A 19,481-nucleotide genomic window follows, 5' to 3' on the forward strand; every position below is an offset into this window, starting at 1 on the left:
CCTGGAGAAACGCCAGTCTCCCTCACTTTACACTCGGGACTCCCGAGTGGCGCAACAGTCTAAGGCACTGCATCTCAGTGCAAGAGGCGTCACTACAGTCCCTGGTTTGAATCCGGCTGTGATTGGAAGTCCCATAGGGCGGAGCACAATTGGCTCCAGCTGTCATTGTAAATAAGAATTTGTTCTTAACTGACTTGCCTAGTTAAATAAAAAAATAAAAAACACAATTTCTCTGTGTGTCAGACACTAACTCACAAACATGAACAAACATACACATCAGTGCTTTCATCTCACTTGCACTTCACTGATAAACACTCATCTCTGATATAGAAGAACATCTGACTTACAACAGCAACACTTTTTTATTCTCTCTCCTCTCTCTCTCTGTCTGCCCCCTCTCCTCCCTCTCTCTCTCTCTGCCCCCCCCTCTCCTCCCTCTCTCTCTCTCTGCCCCCCCCTCTCCTCCCTCTCTCTCTCTCTCTGCCCCCCCCTCCCCTCTCTCTCTCTCTCTCTCTCTCCCACTCTCCCCTCCCTCCGTCCCTTTCTCTTTCTCTTTCTCTCTCTCTCTCTCTCTCTCTCTCTCTCTCTCTCTCTCTCTCTCTCTCTCTCTCTCTCTCTCTCTCTCTCTCTCTCTCTCTCTCTCTCTCTCTCTCTCTCTCTCTCTCTCTCTCTCTCTCTCTCTCTCTCTCTCTCTCTCACTCACTCACTTTCTCACCCAGTCAGTGTGTCAGTGTGGTTAAAAGGCCATGGACTATGGCAGATTAGTTTGACCTTAGTGTACCATGGGGCCAGAGAGACAGGATATGACTCCAGAGGGGAGAGAGCTGGCACCATGAACTCCAACTCCAGCCCATATACCAAGTCAAATGACAAACATACGCATGCATTTGTCATTGTGTATTACAGAGGTCCTGGTATTGACCTGAGAACCTCAGGGCTCCCCATATTCCTCTAACTAATCTGCTCCAGTCATATCAGCTCCAACTCTACCATACTAGTACAGACAAACAGACCTTGACCCAGCAAGGAGCTGGTTCTATGTATCATGTCTTTGAGTCTCCAGGTCATAAATATGACAGGGAAATAAACCCTGCAGAACCCAGCTCCCACTGCTGGGGCCATCCTTTTCCCACAGTGCAGTATAAATAGCCCAGAATAGTGTAGGCCGGGTGACAGCATGGCCACTCGGGGAAGGATCCCACATGCAACAGCACATTCCAGCCCACCTGGCCTTGACAGCGCCCACGTCACCTTTCAGGATATACGTCCCCCTCCCGCCTCCCCAAATAACCTCACACCTTCAAACCGCTCCCCCGCCGACCCTCTGCTTTCTCCACATCCCCCTCAGTAGGACCACTTTGCTCTGAAGGCATCCAGGCTACCTCATGCCTGCCTGGTCACTGGGTCCTCGGCTCACGCTCAATGACCTTCCAACCCTGACCACTGTGGAACGCCATGACATGGCACGTTGGCGGCCCAGGGCAGTAACTAGGGTTTGCATTTTAGTGAGGTCTGGAAAGAGGGGAGGGGGTTTGAAAGTTGAAATGTTTTGAAAGTTGAAGCTCAGTTATTGCATTTCTATTCAATTAAAAAACTTTAAAATGCTATTTGGAAAACCCTATCCATTATCACCTTAGCTGCTGTAGGTTCATTCACCTCAGTAAATCTATAAAAAACACATAGACTATTAGCTATACAATTGTAATATGAAAAATGGGGGGAAATATATCGGACATATCTGTAAGCGACTATTTATTTACTAGTTGTGCACTCATTATCCGAGAGTCGGTTTTTGTTTGTTTTTTGGGATGTCCATAGACACCGCAGGAGTCGCGGGACAGGTTTAAAATAGCTTTTTGCCCGGCATCTCGCCAAAACTGTCAGCAGCGTCTCTACACTGTTGCCTATTGCGCAGACTGCGCGTTGGGGTAGTTAGTTTTACGTCCATTCGTTAGTACAAATGCAAGCGCTCAGTCAGATCAATAATATAAGAGTTCTGAGCTTTGATCAACTAGGAACATGTTGACCCGTAATTTATTTTCAATATATATATATTTTTGTATTTATTTTTTTCTAATGAGAAAAATTATGGAGGTGAGGTCCGGACTTCGGTGTCTTCATATGTAGGCTTAGTTACGGCCATAAGCGCGCCAATGACAACACAAGCACAAGTAAGCGCCTCACGCTCTTCTCACCAACTTGTTGTGAAGTTGCCTTAAGCATGTTTGCATGTATGAACATCAAGTGCAATATGATATTGTTTGCTGCTGTAGAACTTGATTGGGTTTTGTAGGTCACACTGCATATCTCAGTCAGTGTGTGGAGACATTGTGGAGACAAGGCCTAGTCACTTATCTATAGCCTAGTCATAACAAATAGTTGAGGGAATCAGTGGTTAGTTGTTATTTAAGGTCTGAACTTGTGACTTGACAAGACCAGAATTCAACAGTATTTATCCAACTTTATTATCCAACGTGTATTGTCAGTCAATGTCAAAAGTCAGCAAGGTAAAGGAATACCACAATGTGTAAATAACATTTGATATGGGTTTCTGTCAAGTCAATCACGTACTGTAGTTGAATTATGAACATGTTTAATGATCTGGGTCTTCTCTATTTCCTGACATTACCATTGGCTCATGTAACCTCAAGTCACACCAACATGATTAATGCAATGTGCTTCTTATTTTGGAAGTGCATTTCTGCTACTGTATCACTTCATCTCTAGCATAGACTAGAAACACTAAAGATATGTTAACGGTACAACATGAAAACAGTTGCCTCCAATGCAGTGTCCACCCTTGAAATATCTGTTTGGTGACAGTAGGCAAAGCTTGTCTCTCATTTTCTTGAATCTTGTAACCCATCTATTCCTCTAACCGACAGCCACTTTATATTGGGGTGTTGTGTGTGCCTTTTCTTATACCTCAACATCTCAACATGCCCTAAGGTCCTGCCCAGTGCTGTGTCGTGCAGACATGTATAGCTGTCTGTGGTTTCATTTCCTACGGAAGTCTCAATGGGTTGGTGAGAAGGGGGAGGTAATCGGCCCTAAATATACCCGTTGCTTCCTGTCACCGGGGGGGGGGGGGGGGGGTTCTAAGGCACTGCATCTCAGTGCTAGAGGCGTCACTACAGACCCTGGTTCGATTCCAGGCTGTATCAAAACCGGACGTGATTGGGAGTCCCATAGGGCTGCGCACAATTTCCCCAGCGTCGTCCGGGTTAGGGTTTGGCCGAGGTAGGCCGTCATTGTAAATAATAATTTGTTCTTAACTGACTTGCCTAGTTAAATGAATAAAATAAATAAATAAAAACTATCACCAACTCTATAATTATTTCAATCTTTTGGTCTGTGTTCAGATATTTTCTGTGGATTAGTCCAGGAGCCTACTAGGGGCCATGTTTCATAGATGAGTGTCGTGAATTACATGTAAACAACTCCACCAACCATCATTGTCTATTTGTCTACCTCAGAGGAGGCTTGTGGTAGGAGCTATAAGAGGTTGGGCTCATTGTAATGGCCAGAATGGAATTCATGGAACAGAGTCAAACGTGGTTTCCATATGTTTAATACCGTTCCATTTATTCCATTCCAGCCTCCTCTGGTATAACTATATATTCCTCTCACTTGCCAACTATGCCCCTACAGAAGGTTACTTCCTTCTAGAATGACAACCAGTGATTTGGTTTCCCACGGCTATGAAATCGGGGTGGGGAGGTACCAATCCACGGGCAATCACTCTTCAGCCCTTTATCTGCCCCCTGACACCAATGTCCACCGCTATAAATCTTTTGCCTGGCAGCTGGAGTCTTCCTGATAATCACTACAGTGGTGTGAACCACACTACTCCAATATTGACAAACACACACATTGAATCTCTAGAACTATACACACACAGAACTATACAGAACAATTCAATATATGTTGGCCTACATCTTCCTCAATTGAACAGATCAAATCAGGAAATGGATGCTACAGACTCAAATACAGAATTTGTGACACTGCACTGTTCAATCAAAGACTCTGAAATTAGTGGGGTAGTGTCCAGGTGTATGTCCTTGGTTATTAAACATATTTGAGTTGTTTATAAAAACAGTCCTTAATGAACATGTTCTAGCCAGACACCAATGCATCAAGAGAAGGATGAACAAACTGAAGTACAGCAACCAGATGAAGCTGGTTGAGAGAATGCCAAGAGTGTGCAAAGCTGTCATCAAGGCAAAGGGCGGCTACTTTGAAGAATCTCAAATGTAAAATATATTTTGATTTGTTTAACACTTTTTTTTTTACTGGTATTGTATGTCTCATTTTCAAGTAACTTATGGTCCTGGGATAAAGTGTAATTTTACGATCCAACTCATGATGTATCAAAAAACTATTTTGATATTTGTTGCATGAAATGTTTCTACAGCAGTGAATTTGTGTCCTGTCTGTTAAAAGAAAAGACAACGTGTTTATTGAAGGCAGATGGGAGAACTGAGAGAAAGAGAAAGTGATGGCTCTGTAAAGGAATAGAAAGCGAGCAAATGTCTTTTTTTTGTTGCTTTACATTGCATTGACCCTGCTGCCATAAGGCTTGTCTTGACATTGATTACCGCTACAATAGAGTTAGGTGGAATCCCTGAGGAGATCAATTTGCTCCCCCTGGACCCAGCTCTTTCATGAGCGGTGAATAGGTACAGCGGGAAGTCCCAACAGCAGGGGTCCTGCAATGTTTCTCTAACAGAGTGTGAAGACAAACACATCACTGTAATGAGCTCTTTGTTTAGGTCATGAGCCAGTTATTTACACCTGGATCAGAATGATATGACCACGTCAACCTGCAATTATTGTTGTAATTATCTGTGGATACAGTAATAGATAATTCAGTTTGTTGTTATATTGGAGGTTGAATGATACCAATAAAGTGATGCTCTTTTGCTCAAACTGCATGATGGAAATAGGATTTTGATAAGATCACTAACCTGTTTCTAATATTGAACTATGTCAAGACCTACAATAATTCTAATGTATGGCATATCATCCACTATTTTACTGTAGACTACCAGATTGCTCTGTGACTCATTTTTATTTACATTGCTTTTTTACTAGTCTATTTAAAGTCATTTTGTTCATCAAAACAACATTGACAGTAAATACTATGGTATACATATTGAAGGGAATATTCTTTCACAAATACCAGTAAACCTGCCGATGAGGGCAACCTATAGTAGCACAATGTGTAAGTGGAAGTTAAAAGGCAGAACGGAAAATCGTCAACATCTTTGCGGAGAAAAATACAAATAAATAAATCAACGGGTTAGTTTAGAATCGTACGAAGCTTTGAGAAGTTGAAAAGGAGTAAAAATTCCTCCGCCGCGGCGACAGAAAAAAAAAAGTTAAATTCGAAAGGTGGGTTTTTAAAACAGTTCTACAATTAAAACCACTCAAATATCTCAGTAATCCGATTGTAATGCAATGTTGGTTGGGTGAGTGTCAAGTGTATATTAAAATGTGACGACACTCAAACAGATAGGCCAACTCCTCAGATAGATCCTCCTCTGTAACTTCTGCGGATGAATATATTTTCTTTTGAGTGACTTCAGTAGTGACGGGGTGAGGGGATAGTAGTGAAGAAACTTTGAACAGGGTGACGTTGTCTTTTATAGTAAAATATAAACAAAAACTAATATTTTAAAGTTAGAACAGACGCGTAAGAAATAAGGGGAACGGGTGTTTTATTATTTTTTACCCAGTAACAGTATTGTTCTTGGCGACAGACTTTTGAGTTAATTTCACCTAACCAGAGACGGAGCTCAGCCTCGCGCTGGCGACTCTATGTGGATTTTACAGAAAACATGGGCCAATTACCCGGTTTTGCTTCGGACAAAGTATTAGTCTTCGTCGTCTGCTGCATTCGGCTTTCTTTGGGTAAGATACTGCGATGTGTTTTTGTAATACCTTTTTTTGACCTAAATCGTATTCTCTCGCTAGTTGCTTAGCATCTCTGCACACATGTCTGCATAACAACGCAGATGTGATTTTGACTTATTGATTCAATAGGTGATTGGGCTACGTTTGATACAAAGTAACACATTTCGATACTTTGAAACTTTGTCACGTGCTTCTACGTCAGTTTAGTAAATAGCCAGAAAGAACGTTGTAGTCGTTACAGGGCATTAGCAGCTCGAGAAAAGGTGAAGAATGGGAAAAAGTTACAGGACAGCTACTGTTTTCTTTAGCAGTTTATTATTCAGGGTACATTGCATAGGTCTATTGCTATTTTAAATATGTGATATAGTACACACACTATCACGTAAGATTGATAGATGGTGTTTAATTATACATTATATTTAGTTGCCGAAATTTAGCTATATTGACTTTATTCTCGAGAGCTCGCACCACTGCCCAGATGTTAGCTAACTATTGCGCTCGTCCATTATAGCTAGGGCTACAAGTGAAAGGAATTCAAAATGGCTGTGTTGTGTTAGCTGTGAAAGTCGGAATTAAAATGTACGAATAAATCTCTTCTTTTTCATTTAATTTAGTTTGATGGAGTGTAGATTTGAGATGTCCATATGGTATTTAAAAAATATATATATTATGTTTTGGCCGTATTTGTTTAATACTTATTGCTGATTGGCTCAAACAATATTTTTTTCTGACAACACGCATATTGTCACATATTGACGACAATCATCGTGATAACAGTACTATTGTTAATACGCTCATTCAAATCATCACACTATGAATTATTAGGCTAATACCAATGATATACATACAGAAATTGTTATTGTAAGGGACAGATTGAAATATACTGGTGGGGTGGTCCAAAATAGGGGAGAGTTGTCAAACTTTTTTTTGCTTTGGGGAGGGTAGTGCTTTTTTCCCCGTTGGTTTACATTTGCTCTTCTGCTCGTATTTTCCCTATAAACAATGGCTTGAGTTATTTTTGATATTACCCTAATAAAGTTGAGAAACATTTGTGAATGTTTGGTATTGTGTTGCTATTACTATCTCTCTGGGGTTAGGCTTATGCTTCTCTTCCTTTGTACAGTTGAAGTCGGAAGTTTACATACACCTTAGCCGAATACATTTGAACTCAGTTTTTCACAATTCCTGACATTTAATCCTAGTAAAAATTCGCTGTTTTGGGTCAGTTAGGATCACCACTTTATTTTAAGAATGTGAAATGTCAAAATAATAGTAGAGAGAGAGATTTATTTCAGCTTTTATTTCTTTCATCACATTCCCAGTGGGTCAGAAGTTTACATACACTCAATTAGTATTTGGTAGCATTGCCTTTAAATTGTTTAACTTGGGTCAAATATTTTGGGTTGCCTTCCACAAGCTTCCCACAATAAGTTGAGTGAATTCTGGCCCATTCGTCCTGAGGAGCTGTTGCAACTGAGTGAGGTGTGTAGGCCTCCTTGCTCGCACACGCTTTCTCAGTTCTGCCCACAAATTTTCTATGGGATTGAGGTCAGGGCTTTGTGATGGCCACTCCAATACCTTGACTTTGTTGTCCTTAAGCCATTTTCCCACAACTTTGGAAGTATGTTTGGTGTCATTATCCATTTGGAAGACCCATTTGTGACCAAGCTTTAACTTCCTGACAGATGTCTTGAGATGCTGCTTCAATATATTACATAATTGTGAAGTGCACCAGTCCCGTCTGCAGCAAAGCACCCCCACAACATAATGCTGCCACCCCCGTGCTTCATGGTTGGGATTGTGTTCTTCGGCTTGCAAGCCTCCCCCTTTTTCCTCCAAACATAACGATGGTCATTATGGCCAAACAGTTCCATTTTTGTTTCATCAGACCAGAGGACATTTCTCCAAAAGTACGATGATCTTAGTGCACTCTTGTGCAGTTGCAAACCGTAGTCTGTCTTTTTTATGGCGGTTTTGGAGCAGTGGCTTCCTTGCTGAGTGGCATTTCAGGTTATGTCGATATAGGACTCGTTTTACTGTGGATATAGATACTTTTGTACCTGTTTCCTCCAGCGTTTTCACATGGTCCTTTGCTGTTGTTCTGGGATTGATTTGCACTTTTCGCACCAAAGTACGTTCATCTCTAGGAGACAAAATGCGTCTCCTTCCTGAGCGGTGTGACGGCTGCGGGGTCCCATGGTGTTTATACTTGCGTACTATTGTTTGTACAGATGAACGTGGTACCTTCAGCCGTTTGGAAATTGCTCCCAACGATGAACCAGACTTGTGGAGGTCTACAATTGTTTTATGATGTCTTGGCTGATTTCTTTTGATTTTCCCATGATGTCACGCAAAGAGGCACTGAGTTTGAATGTAGGCCTTGAAACACATCCACAGGTACACCTCCAATTGACTCAAATTATGTTGATTAGCCAATCAGAAGCTTCTAAAGCCATGACATAATTTTCTGGAATTTTCCAAGCTGTTTAAAGGCACAGTCAACTTGGTGTATGTAAGCTTCTGACCCACTGAAATTGTGATACAGTGAATTATAAGTGAAATAATCTGTCAGTAAACAATTTTTGGAAAAATTGGTTGTGTCATGCAAAAAGTAGATGTCCTAACCGACTTGCCAAAACTGTAGTTTGTTAACAATAAATTTGTGGAGTGGTTGAAAAACAAGTTTTAATGACTCCAACCTAAGTGTATGTAAACTTCCGACTTCAAATCAAATCAAATTTTATTTGTCACATACACATGGTTAGCAGATGTTAATGCGAGTGTAGCGAAATGCTTGTGCTTCTAGTTCCGACAATGCAGTAATAACCAACAAGTAATCTAACCTAACAATTCCACAACTACTACCTTATACACACAAGTGTAAAGGGATAAAGAATATGTACATAAAGATATATGAATGAGTGATGGTACAGAACGGAATAGGCAAGATGCAGTAGATGTATAGAGTACAGTATATACATATGAGATGAGTAATGTAGGGTATGTAAACATTATATTAAGTGGCATTGTTTAAAGTGGCTAGTGGTACATTTTTACATAATTTCCATCAATTCCTATTATTAAAGTGGCTGGAGTTGAGTCAGTATGTTGGCAGCGGCCGCTAAATGTTAGTGGTGGCTGTTTAACAGTCTGATGGCCTTGAGATAGAAACTGTTTTTCAGTCTCTCGGTCCCTGCTTTGATGCACCTGTACTGACCTCGCCTTCTGGATGATAGCGGGGTGAACAGGCAGTGGCTTGGGTGGTTGTTGTCCTTGGTGATCTTTATGGCCTTCCTGTGACATCGGGTGGTGTAGGTGTCAACTGTATATACAGTACTAGTCAAAAGGTTTGGACACACCTACTCATTTCAGTGTTTTTCTTTATTTTTACTATTTTGTACATTGTAGAATAATAGTGAAGACGTCAAAAATATGAAATACACATATGGAATCATGTAGTAACCAAAAAAGTGTTTAACAAATCAAAATATATTTTATATTTGAGATTCTTCAAAGCAGCCACCCTTTGCCTTGATGTCAGCTTTGCACACTCTTGGCATTCTCTCAACCAGCTTCATGAGGTAGTCACCTGGAATGCTTTTCCAACAGTCTTGGAGGAGTTCCCGCATGTGCTATCATGTAGTAACCAAAAAAGTGTAAAACAAGTCAAAATATATTTTACATTTTAGATTTATCAAAGTACCCACCCTTTGCCTTGATGATAGCTTTGCACACTCTTGGTATTGCCTCAACCAGCCGTATGTTCCCACATATGCTGAGCACTTGTTGGCTGCTTTTCCTTCAATCTGCGGTCCAACTCATACCAAACAATCTCAATTGGATTGAGGTCGGGTGATTGTGGAGGCCAGGTCATCTGATGCAGCACTCCATCACTTGCCTTCCTTGTCGAATAGCCCTTACACAGCCTAGAGGTGTGTTGGGTCATTGTCCTGTTGAAAAACAAATGATAGTCCCACCTGTCTAATGTACATTGCTCGTGTTTCTTGGCCCAAGCAAGTCTCTTCTTATTATTGGTGACCTTTAGTAGTGGTTTCTTTGCAGCAATTCGACCATGAAGGCCTGCTCAAACGCATTAAGAAGGAAAGAAATTCCACAAATTAACTTTTAACAAGGCACACTTGTTAATTGAAATGCATTCCAGTTGACTACCGCATGAAGCTGGTTGAGAGAATGCCAAGAGGCAAAGGTTGGCTACTTTGAAGAATCTCAAATAAATAATATATTTTGATTTCTTTAATACTTTTTGGGTTACTACATGATTCCATATGTGTTATTTCATAGTTGTGATGTCTTCACTATTATTCTACAATGTAGAAAATAGTAAAAATAAAGAAAAACCCTTGAATGAGTGGGTGTGTCCAAACCTTTTACTGGTACTGTATATCTCATACAGTGGACACCTAAGCCTATAGGCCTATGCATACAATGCCCTGATACATTTAGTCCTTACATCTCTGACAGCTGAACTGTGTGTTGGGCAATTATTATTTTAGGAAAGTAGTCTTAAAAAAACAAGTAGAAATAGGCTATAAAGTTTTGCATATGCTACACATCGAAAACACAAGGAATAGTGTTTTTGTCATTTGTTATAGCTGTTTTAAGAACACATACGTGTTCTTGTGGCTCATATTGCCAACATCCCTCGTTTATTGATGGAGCTGTCTGCCCCAGGTCAGATCTGAATGCATATGGATATCCGGCAAATTTCTCAAATGTCCTGTAAATTAAAATCTTCCCTGTCATGTTGTCTGACGCAAAATGTTCCAAAAAGTAACTCTGAAATGGTATTGTTTTTATGAAGATTTTTGAATAGTCAAATGAAAATCTCTCACCATTTGGATGGAACCTAGCTATAGACACTCTAAAGACTGGCAAGTGAGCTAGTCCAGCCCCAAACATCTAAAGAATAAGCTACCAGCCAAACAAGCTTGTAAGAATTGTACTTAAACTCCCCCCTCGTACTCATCTGGAGAGCGAGAATTTTTTCGTGTCTGTATCTATGTAATGTGTCTGTATCTATGTAATGTGTCTGTATCTATGTAATGTGTCTGTATCTATGTAATTGTTTTCATGTAAAAAATAGGGACCACAATGGAAATAGGTCCCTGACTTTATTGTACAATCCTGGTCACTTTAAAAAAATCTTTGTGTGTATATATATATGTATTTTCTTTACTCACAAATAAAATCAATCAATCCAAACTGTGCAGCAGCCCAATTGATGAATGAAAAGAGATGTCTGTTACAAAACACCAAAAGTTCAAAAGACATTCAGAGATTGTCAAGTCAAGCCTTCGATACTGGGTAAGCCTACAAGGTAGGGAGGGATGTATTTTCTGTTTGTCAAGATTTACATAGTATATTTATTGTGGTGTTGATAATGCAAACCATGAGGGGGAGGGTGATCTGTTTATTTTACAGTACAAGGGGAGGGTCATGTGAAAATATTTGTATTGTTGGGGAGGGGGGTGCATTTCTTTTGACACCTTGAGTTGGACCAGCCCCCCACCAGTACATTTCTATATGCCCCTTACTATTACTATCTGCACTGTACTATTACTTATTTGTGATATTAACCACATTCAACAGTACTGGTGCAGACACAGGCATAGCACAGAAATGGCGGTCAATAGAAAAACACATGAATTCCAGCCAGGTAAGGGACACTAACATAAAAGTGATTACATGTGACTGTAATTTATCCATTTTACATGGACTCTCACAGTTTACAACAGAGGAGTCACACAAAAGAACACAAGACAATGCAAAACTGCTGCATGTAGGAGAAGAAGCGGGTGGAATGTTGCTGTTGGTGTTTCACATTCCTCCCTCTTTCTTTCTCTCTGTCCCTCATGCTTTCTCTCTTCCCCCCTCTCTTCACTCACTCTCACAGTGCAGCACTCGGCTGTAACCTCCCTATTGTGTCAAGCAGATGTCTTCTGTTGTGCTGTATTAAGTATCATCCCTTGAGGAGGAAGCCTCTGCCTATTTTTGTGGCACACGACCTAGTGCTTGCTCTTAGTGATGGCTGCATGTATTTACTCAGTCCAGACGGCATGTGTGTGCACTGAAAAAGCCCAGTGATTGTGCCTGTAACTGCATTGCTTGTTCTGCAGTCCGACCCATGCTGGAGCGTGGTGTGAAATGTAATTTATCTGTGACATGCTGCACCCTCCGCATGGAACACAAGCATCTGTTTATTGACCTGCCCACAGTTCTGCATTACTGAGCGCAGCTGGTGGCTGAGCGCCTGCTCTTTCCACTGCCAGTGGTGGGCACCATGGTCGGCGCATCAATCCGTCCCAGCTCTGAGTCTGCCTCTACAGACAATTTTTGATATTGTTCTGTTTGTTGCTCCTTCCTCTCAACCCTTTCTCCTTCCTAAGCTATAATGCTCATATTAGAATATAACACCACATGTGTTTTTGCTCTATTCTTTTGGTTGGGGTAGTAGTAAAAAATAATAAAGTGGCATTACAGCAGAAAAGAACAGAGCTGTGTGACGAGGTCAACGGGCAAGAAGCTATGGTGCTCCAGATGTGTTTTTAGTCAAGTAGAGGGGGTGCGATCTGATGCAAGGGGGTCTTGGTCTGGTTAATGCATACATCAAAAGCACAGGCTGCCAAACTGAGCCTGAAGTGGTATCAGTGTTGGATGAGTGAAATAGCAGAGGAGGTGAGAGAGCAGAATGGAGTAAGAGAAGGGGGTGCTGCTGTGAAGGGTGGGAGGATTACAGAGTGTTGTCTGCATTGTTGAGCAGGTTAGCAAATTAACAGGGAATTAAGATGTCCTGCATTCCTGCCCTAGCAGAACCCAGTAATCCTGGAGCCACCAGGGCAGAGAGCTAGTGCCCATGTCCAGGGCTCTACAGACTATACACTACACCCCTGCCCGCAGTGTGAAGGCCACTCCACCAGCAGAGCATAGCCCTCCTCTGTGTACACAGCTTTAGATCAGGGGTGCTAACTACTTGAAACAGCAAGATTATCATTGGGACTTAATTGTTGCTCTTGGCATTCTGCATTTTTTAAAAGTCGCCTCCCTCGCTGTATGTGACCTAGTCCTAGTACAAACCTAGCTTGATGTTGATGCTGCTGTTTGTGCGGGCCACAGATGTAAGTAACCCTCTGACAAAGTTGTTTAGCTTAGTTTCTCTGCATGCTGAGCCAGGGTATTTTATTGCAGGCTCCCATGGCAACTGTTTGGCCGCTGGATATGGTCTATAGCAGTGTTTCCCAACTCCAGTCCTTGAGTACCCCCAATAGCACACATTTTTGTTGTAGTCCCTGACAAACTCATCTGATTCAACCCATTGAGGGCTTGATGATTAGTTGACAAGTTGAATCAGGGGTGCTTATCCGGGGCTACAACAAAAATGTGTACTGTTGGGGGTACTCGAGGACTGGAGTTAGGAAACACTGGGTTAAAGCAATTCCAGGAAACTGGGTTACTTCCTCAGTCGGTGCGAACAACTTCCTGTCCTCTCCAATATTGGACTGGGGCCAGTGCTCGGGGACGCCCATGTGTGTGCACCCTTTGTCAGTGTTTCATAATTACTTCCCCATCTCACTCCTCAGCCATTAGTTCAAATCCCCTTCGTCACTCATTCCCTCTCCGCAATGGGACCCAACTAACAGAGCCTCCCCTCCCCAGGGTTTGTAGTGGTTTCAGTAACAAAGCAGTGGTGAGCATTGAGGGAGGAATCAACGTGTGCCAGCCAGCTGCACAGCAACATGCCAAGGCCCCTGGCCCTGACTAGACATACTGTTTGTTTGTCTTTGATCTGTGCCCTTTTTTCAATTCCCATTTCTTCCAAAATATTTTCATTAATGACCGTGTTGTGATATATCCTCATTGGAGCTTCTGAAATAGACATGGAACTTTGGTTAATATTGAACTTCTGAAATGGACAGAGATCTCTGGTTGTCAAATGTCTTACAGTGCACAGACCAATGCAGGCGCATGCACACACGCACAGAGAGAGAAAGGAAGAGGGAGCGTGAGGAAGAGGGAGCGTGAGGAAGTGGGAGTGATAGATATTCACTTCCATTTCTACTCATGTGGTCATTTCATTGTCCAGCCCACACAGTCTCTGACCGCAGTCACACATGCACCTGCTCGCATCACTACACGTGTGGTGGAGGAGTCATTACTGGCTCTCTGTGTGTGTGTTGTCACAATACCCGAATTTTGACTTTGATACTAATACCAGGTTTAGTATCACAATACTCTATACCATCACGATACGCGATACCGGAACGATACCAAAACACTATACCACAGCAAGAAAAGAAGGCATATTAGCCAAAGTCACAGAATGGGACTTGATCCAGACAGATAAACTCAGCTACTGCTCTGTTCAATCATTTGGGCATCTTTTGAATTGCATTTTTAAAAAAATATGTCAACTTCTTTCAGAGACTGCCATGTATGCGTTAATGAATCAATTATACAATCATACAATCAATTTGACTTTGTTTCTACCAATATAACTTTTATTTGAATGTTAAATCAAGATGTAGCCTAGACCTATTCACAGTACAGGTAGCCTAGTGGTTAGTGTTGGGCCAGTAACTGAAAGGTTGCTGGATCGATTCCCTGAGCTGACAAGGTAAAAACCTGAACAAGGCAGTTAACCCATTGTTCCCCGGTAGGCTGTCATTGTGAATAAGAATTTGTTCTTAACTGACTTGCCTAGTTAAATATGGGTTACATTTTTGTATAAAAAAATGCATATCAATAGGAGTGTGTGTGCATGCATTGAGTTATTGATCTGGTTTTGGCTGATTTCATGGGTCTACTGATCAACAACGTTTGTATAGAAGTAGTTTCTCTTGTAAAAATGTGCGCTGTTTCTTTAACAAGTAATTACATAATTCACGAAGCAAGAGGGGGGCGGCCTGTCAGAGCACAGTCAGTTTGCTGAGGCAATAGATCATCTCTGGGAGAGATGTGAGAGAGAGACTGAATAAGTGAATTAATAATGTTTTTGGTGGCAATCAGCTCCTGGAGAGAGAGGCAGTCGGGACTGGGCTGTATAGACGCCTGCCCCAGTCGCCGCTCAGCCTCTGCTTCACATTAGCTCCTCACAGCTTCACACTCACATCAGCGAGGATCACAGGTTGCTCCCACCCAGACACTGTAAATCTCATCTGTTCTTCCTTTCTTCTCCTTTCCCGTCACACCATCTCTTTTTTTTCCATCTCGGTTCCTGCGCTCACTTTAGCCATCCCTCATTCAGTAGCAATGTTGAGGAAACTAGATGGAGGAGGTGAGGAAAATGAATACAAATATAGCTCTAGTAGTATGTGAGGGAAGGAGGAAGGGTATGTTTTAGTCATCTAATACCCTTTGTGTTCTCCCCCTCCTGTCCAACTGACCCCAGTTTTCCTTAGCCGCCTGGTTCTTATCATGTCTACAATGTCAGGGAATTCCCCTAAAGCACATTTCACTGAATAAGAGAGCCTCCATTAGGGGGAAGAAAGAATGTCAGTTTGTAGTTACAATAGACTGGTAAAAGTTCTTTATCAGCGGGGTGTGTGGTCGTGTGGTGGTACTGTTTGTTGTGTCTGTGTGAGAGGAGTGGGGCCAAGCTGCAGTGGGGAGGACCCTCACCTCCCTCTCCCAGAGTGCTCTTACATTGGGAATGTTATTTTTCCAAACATAAAAATTCTGCCCCCTAGCTTCAAGAGGTTTTAACTGCCTTGTTCAGGGGCAGAACGACAGATTTTTTACCTTGTCAGCTCGGGGATTCAATGTTGCAACCTTACGGTTAACTAGTCCAACGCTCTAACCACCTGCCTCTCATTGCACTCCACGAGGAGCATGCCTGTTACGCGAATGCAGTATGAAGCCAAGGTAAGTTGCTAGCAGCATTAAACTTATCTTCTAAAAAACAATCAATCAATTAATCATAATCACTAGTTAACTACACATGGTTGATGATATTACTAGTTTATCTAGCGTGTCCTGCGTTGCATATAATCAATGCGGTGCGCATTTGTGAAAAAGGTACCTAACCATAAACATCAATGCCTTTCTTAAAATCAATACACAAGTATATATTTTTAAACCTGCATATTTAGTTATATTGCTTGCTAACATGAATTTCTTTGTGTCACTTCTCTTGCAGCAGAGTCAGGGTATATGCAGCAGTTTGGGCCGTCTGGCTCATTGCGAACAGTGTGAAGACTATTTCTTCCTAACAAAGACAGCCAACTTCGCCAAACGGGGGATGATTTAACAAAAGCGCATTTGTAAAAAAAGCACAATCGTTGCATGACTGTACCTAACCATAAACATCAATGCTTTTCTTAAAATCAATACACAGAAGTATATATTTTTAAACCTGCATATTTAGCTAAAATAAATCCAGGTTAGCAGGCAATATTAACCAGGTGAAATTGTGCCACTTCTCTTGCGTTCATTGCACGCAGAGTTAGGGTATATGCAACATTTTGGGCCGCCTGGCTCCTTGCGAACTAATTTGCCAGAATTTTACGTAATTATGACATAACATTGAAGGTTGTGCAATGTAACAGGAATATTTAGACTTATGGATGCCACCCGTTAGAGAAAATAGAGAAAATACGGAACGGTTCTGAAAGAATAAATGTTTTGTTTTCGAGATGATAGTTTCCGGATTCGACCATATTAATGACCTAAGGCTCGTATTTCTGTGTGTTGTTATTATTATAATTATGTTATAATTAAGTCTATGATTTGATAGAGCAGTCTGACTGAGCGATGGTAGGCACCAGCAGGCTCGTAAGCATTAATTCAAACAGCACTTTCGTGCGTTTTGCCAGCAGCTCTGCTGTTTATGACTTCAAGCTTATCAACTCCCGAGATTAGGCTGGTGTAACCGATGTGAAATGGCTAGCTAGTTAGCGGGGTTCGCGCTAATAGCGTTTCAAACGTCACTCGCTCTGAGACTTGGAGTAGTTGTTCCCCTTGCTCTGCATGGGTAACGCTGCTTCGAGGGTGGCTGTTGTCGATGTGTTCCTCGTTCGAGCCCAGGTAGGAGCAAGGAGAGGGACGGAAGCTATACTGTTACACTGGCAATACTAAAGTGCCTATAAGAACATCCAATAGTCAAAGGTATATGAAATACAAATGGTATAGAGAGAAATAGTCCTATAATTCCTATAATAACTACAACCTAAAACTTCTTACCTAGGAATATTGAAGACTCATGTTAAAAGGAACCACCAGCTTTCACATGTTTTCATGTTCTGAGCAAGGAACTTAAACGTTAGCTTTCTTTCATGGCACATATTGCACTTTTATTTTCTTCTCCAACACTTTGTTTTTGCATTATTTAAACCAAATTGAACATGTTTCATTATTTATTTGAGGCTAAATAGATTTTATTGATGTATTATATTAACTTCTTTCAGCTAGGGGGCAGAATTTTTATGTTTGGAAAAATAACGTTCCCAAGGTAAACAGACTATTTCTCAGGTCCAGATGCTAGAATATGCATATAATTGACAGATTAGGATAGAAAACACTCTAAAGTTTCCAAAACTGTCAAAATATTGTCTGTGAGTATAACAGAACTGATTTTGCAGGCGAAAACCTGAGGAAATCCAACGCGGACGTGCCTTTTATTTTGAAAAATCCCTGTTCCGTTGCCTGCCCCTCCTCCATTTAAAGGGGTATCAACCAGATTCCTTTTCCAATGGCTTCCTCAGGCTGTGACCAGGCTTTAGACATAGTTTCAAGCTTTTATTTTGAAAAACGAGCGAGATTTTCAAAACGCGTCAGGTGTCCTTTGATTAGTTCCTGCGCGCGAGAGATGTAGCTCGACATTTTCTTTCTCTGTAGTATTGAATAGGTTACCGTCCGGTTGAAATATTATCGATTATGTATGTTAAAAACAACCTGAGGCTTGATTATAAAAAACGTTTGACATGTTTCTACGAACATTACGGATACTTTTTGGAATTTTCGTCTGCCTTTCAGGACCGGAACGAGCCTGTGGTTTTCTGAACATAACGCGCAAACCAAATGGTGTTTTTTGGTTATAAAACTAATCTTTATCGAACAAAAATAACATTTATTATGTAACTGGGAGTCTCGTGAGTGTAAACATCCGAAGATTATCAAAGGTAAGCGATTAATTTTATTGCTTTTCTGACTTTAGTGACCAAGCTAATTTGGGGCTAGCTGTTCTTACTGTTTTGTCTAGTGATTGATAAATTCACAAACGCTTGGATTGCTTTCGCTGTAAAGCATATTTTCAAAATCTGACACGATAGGTGTTAATCCATATATATTGTATATTTTTCTTGTGATTTCATGAATTAGAATTTTTTATTTTATTTTTTATTTGGCACTCTAATATTCAGCGGTTGTTTACGAAAATGATCCCGCTAAAGGGATCCGTGCGGCAAGAAGTTAAGTTAAAATAAGTGTTCATTCAGTATTGTTGTAATTGTCATTATTACAAATAAATAAATAAAAATAGGCAGATTAATCGGTATCGGCTTTTTTTGGTCCTCCAATAATCGGTATCGGCGTTGAAAAATCATAATCGGTCGACCTCTAGTTTAATCAAAATTCGATCCAAATCTAAATGAAAATTATACAAACCTAAAAAGTAACTTTTATTTCCATTGCCAGCTATGTAAAAATAGTCTACATAAAACCAACAAATAAAAACATTGCAGCCTGCAGGTAGAAATTATCCTGATATAATTCTATAAATCACATTGGCTACACATGGCCTGTCTTCAACGAACTTGAAACATTGTATCAACTATTAACTTGGGTCTGGCCTGAAGCTTGCACTAGCGAACTTGCAACATTGTATAAAATATTCTGGGCCCTCAGTTTCCTGTACCAGTGAGCTCGGGGACAGACACAGCTGTAGGCTATTTGCGCAAGGGATAAGAAGCAGTGCTTGACTTGGGCAGGAGCTCACCGGAGCTGAGTACCGGCACCACCTCTCCTAAAGTCCATGGAGAATAAGAGCACCTCCTCCCAGCTGCCCATTGCACTGAGGCTAGGAAACACTGTCACCACCGATCAAGCTACAATAATCGAGAATTTCATTAAGAATTTTTCTACGGCTGGTCATGCTTTCCACCTGGCTACCCCTACCCCGGTCAACAGCTCTGCAACCCCCACAGCATCTTGCCCAAGCCTCCCCCATTTCTCCTTCACCCAAATCCAGATATCAGATGTTCTGAAAGAGCTGCAAAATCTGGACCCCTACAAATCAACTGGGCTAGACAATCTGGACCCTCTCTTTCTAAAATTATCCGCCGCAATTGTTGCAACACCTATTACTAGCCTATTCAACCTCTCTTTTGTATCGTCTGAGATCCCTAAAGATTGGAAAGCTGCCGCGGTCATACCCCTCTTCAAAGGGGGCGACACTCTAGACCCAAACTGTTACAGACCTATATCTATCCTACCCTGCCTTTCTAAAGTCTTCGAAAGCCAAGTTAACAAACAGATCACTGACCATTTCGAATCCCACCGCACCTTCTCCGCTATGCAATCTGGTTTCCGAGCTGGTCAGGGGTGCACCTCAG

The 19,481-nt window shown here is 41.4% G+C and overlaps 1 protein-coding gene across 1 annotated transcript in view; it reads left to right on the plus strand.

Moving 5' to 3' along the window:
- The first annotated feature begins 5,580 nt into the window (after positions 1-5,580).
- notch2 (notch receptor 2) overlaps positions 5,581-19,481 on the plus strand; it is a 56,076-nt gene continuing 42,175 nt past the window's right edge. Inside the window, exon 1 of the mRNA XM_071345290.1 lies at positions 5,581-5,913. Within this exon, the coding sequence (XP_071201391.1) occupies positions 5,841-5,913 (73 nt within the window). The 5' untranslated portion in view covers positions 5,581-5,840. The remainder of the gene's footprint in view (positions 5,914-19,481) is intronic.

The sequence above is a fragment of the Salvelinus alpinus genome, chromosome 16 (genome assembly GCF_045679555.1).
Source record: "Salvelinus alpinus chromosome 16, SLU_Salpinus.1, whole genome shotgun sequence".
In the NCBI taxonomy this organism is placed as follows: domain Eukaryota; kingdom Metazoa; phylum Chordata; class Actinopteri; order Salmoniformes; family Salmonidae; genus Salvelinus; species Salvelinus alpinus.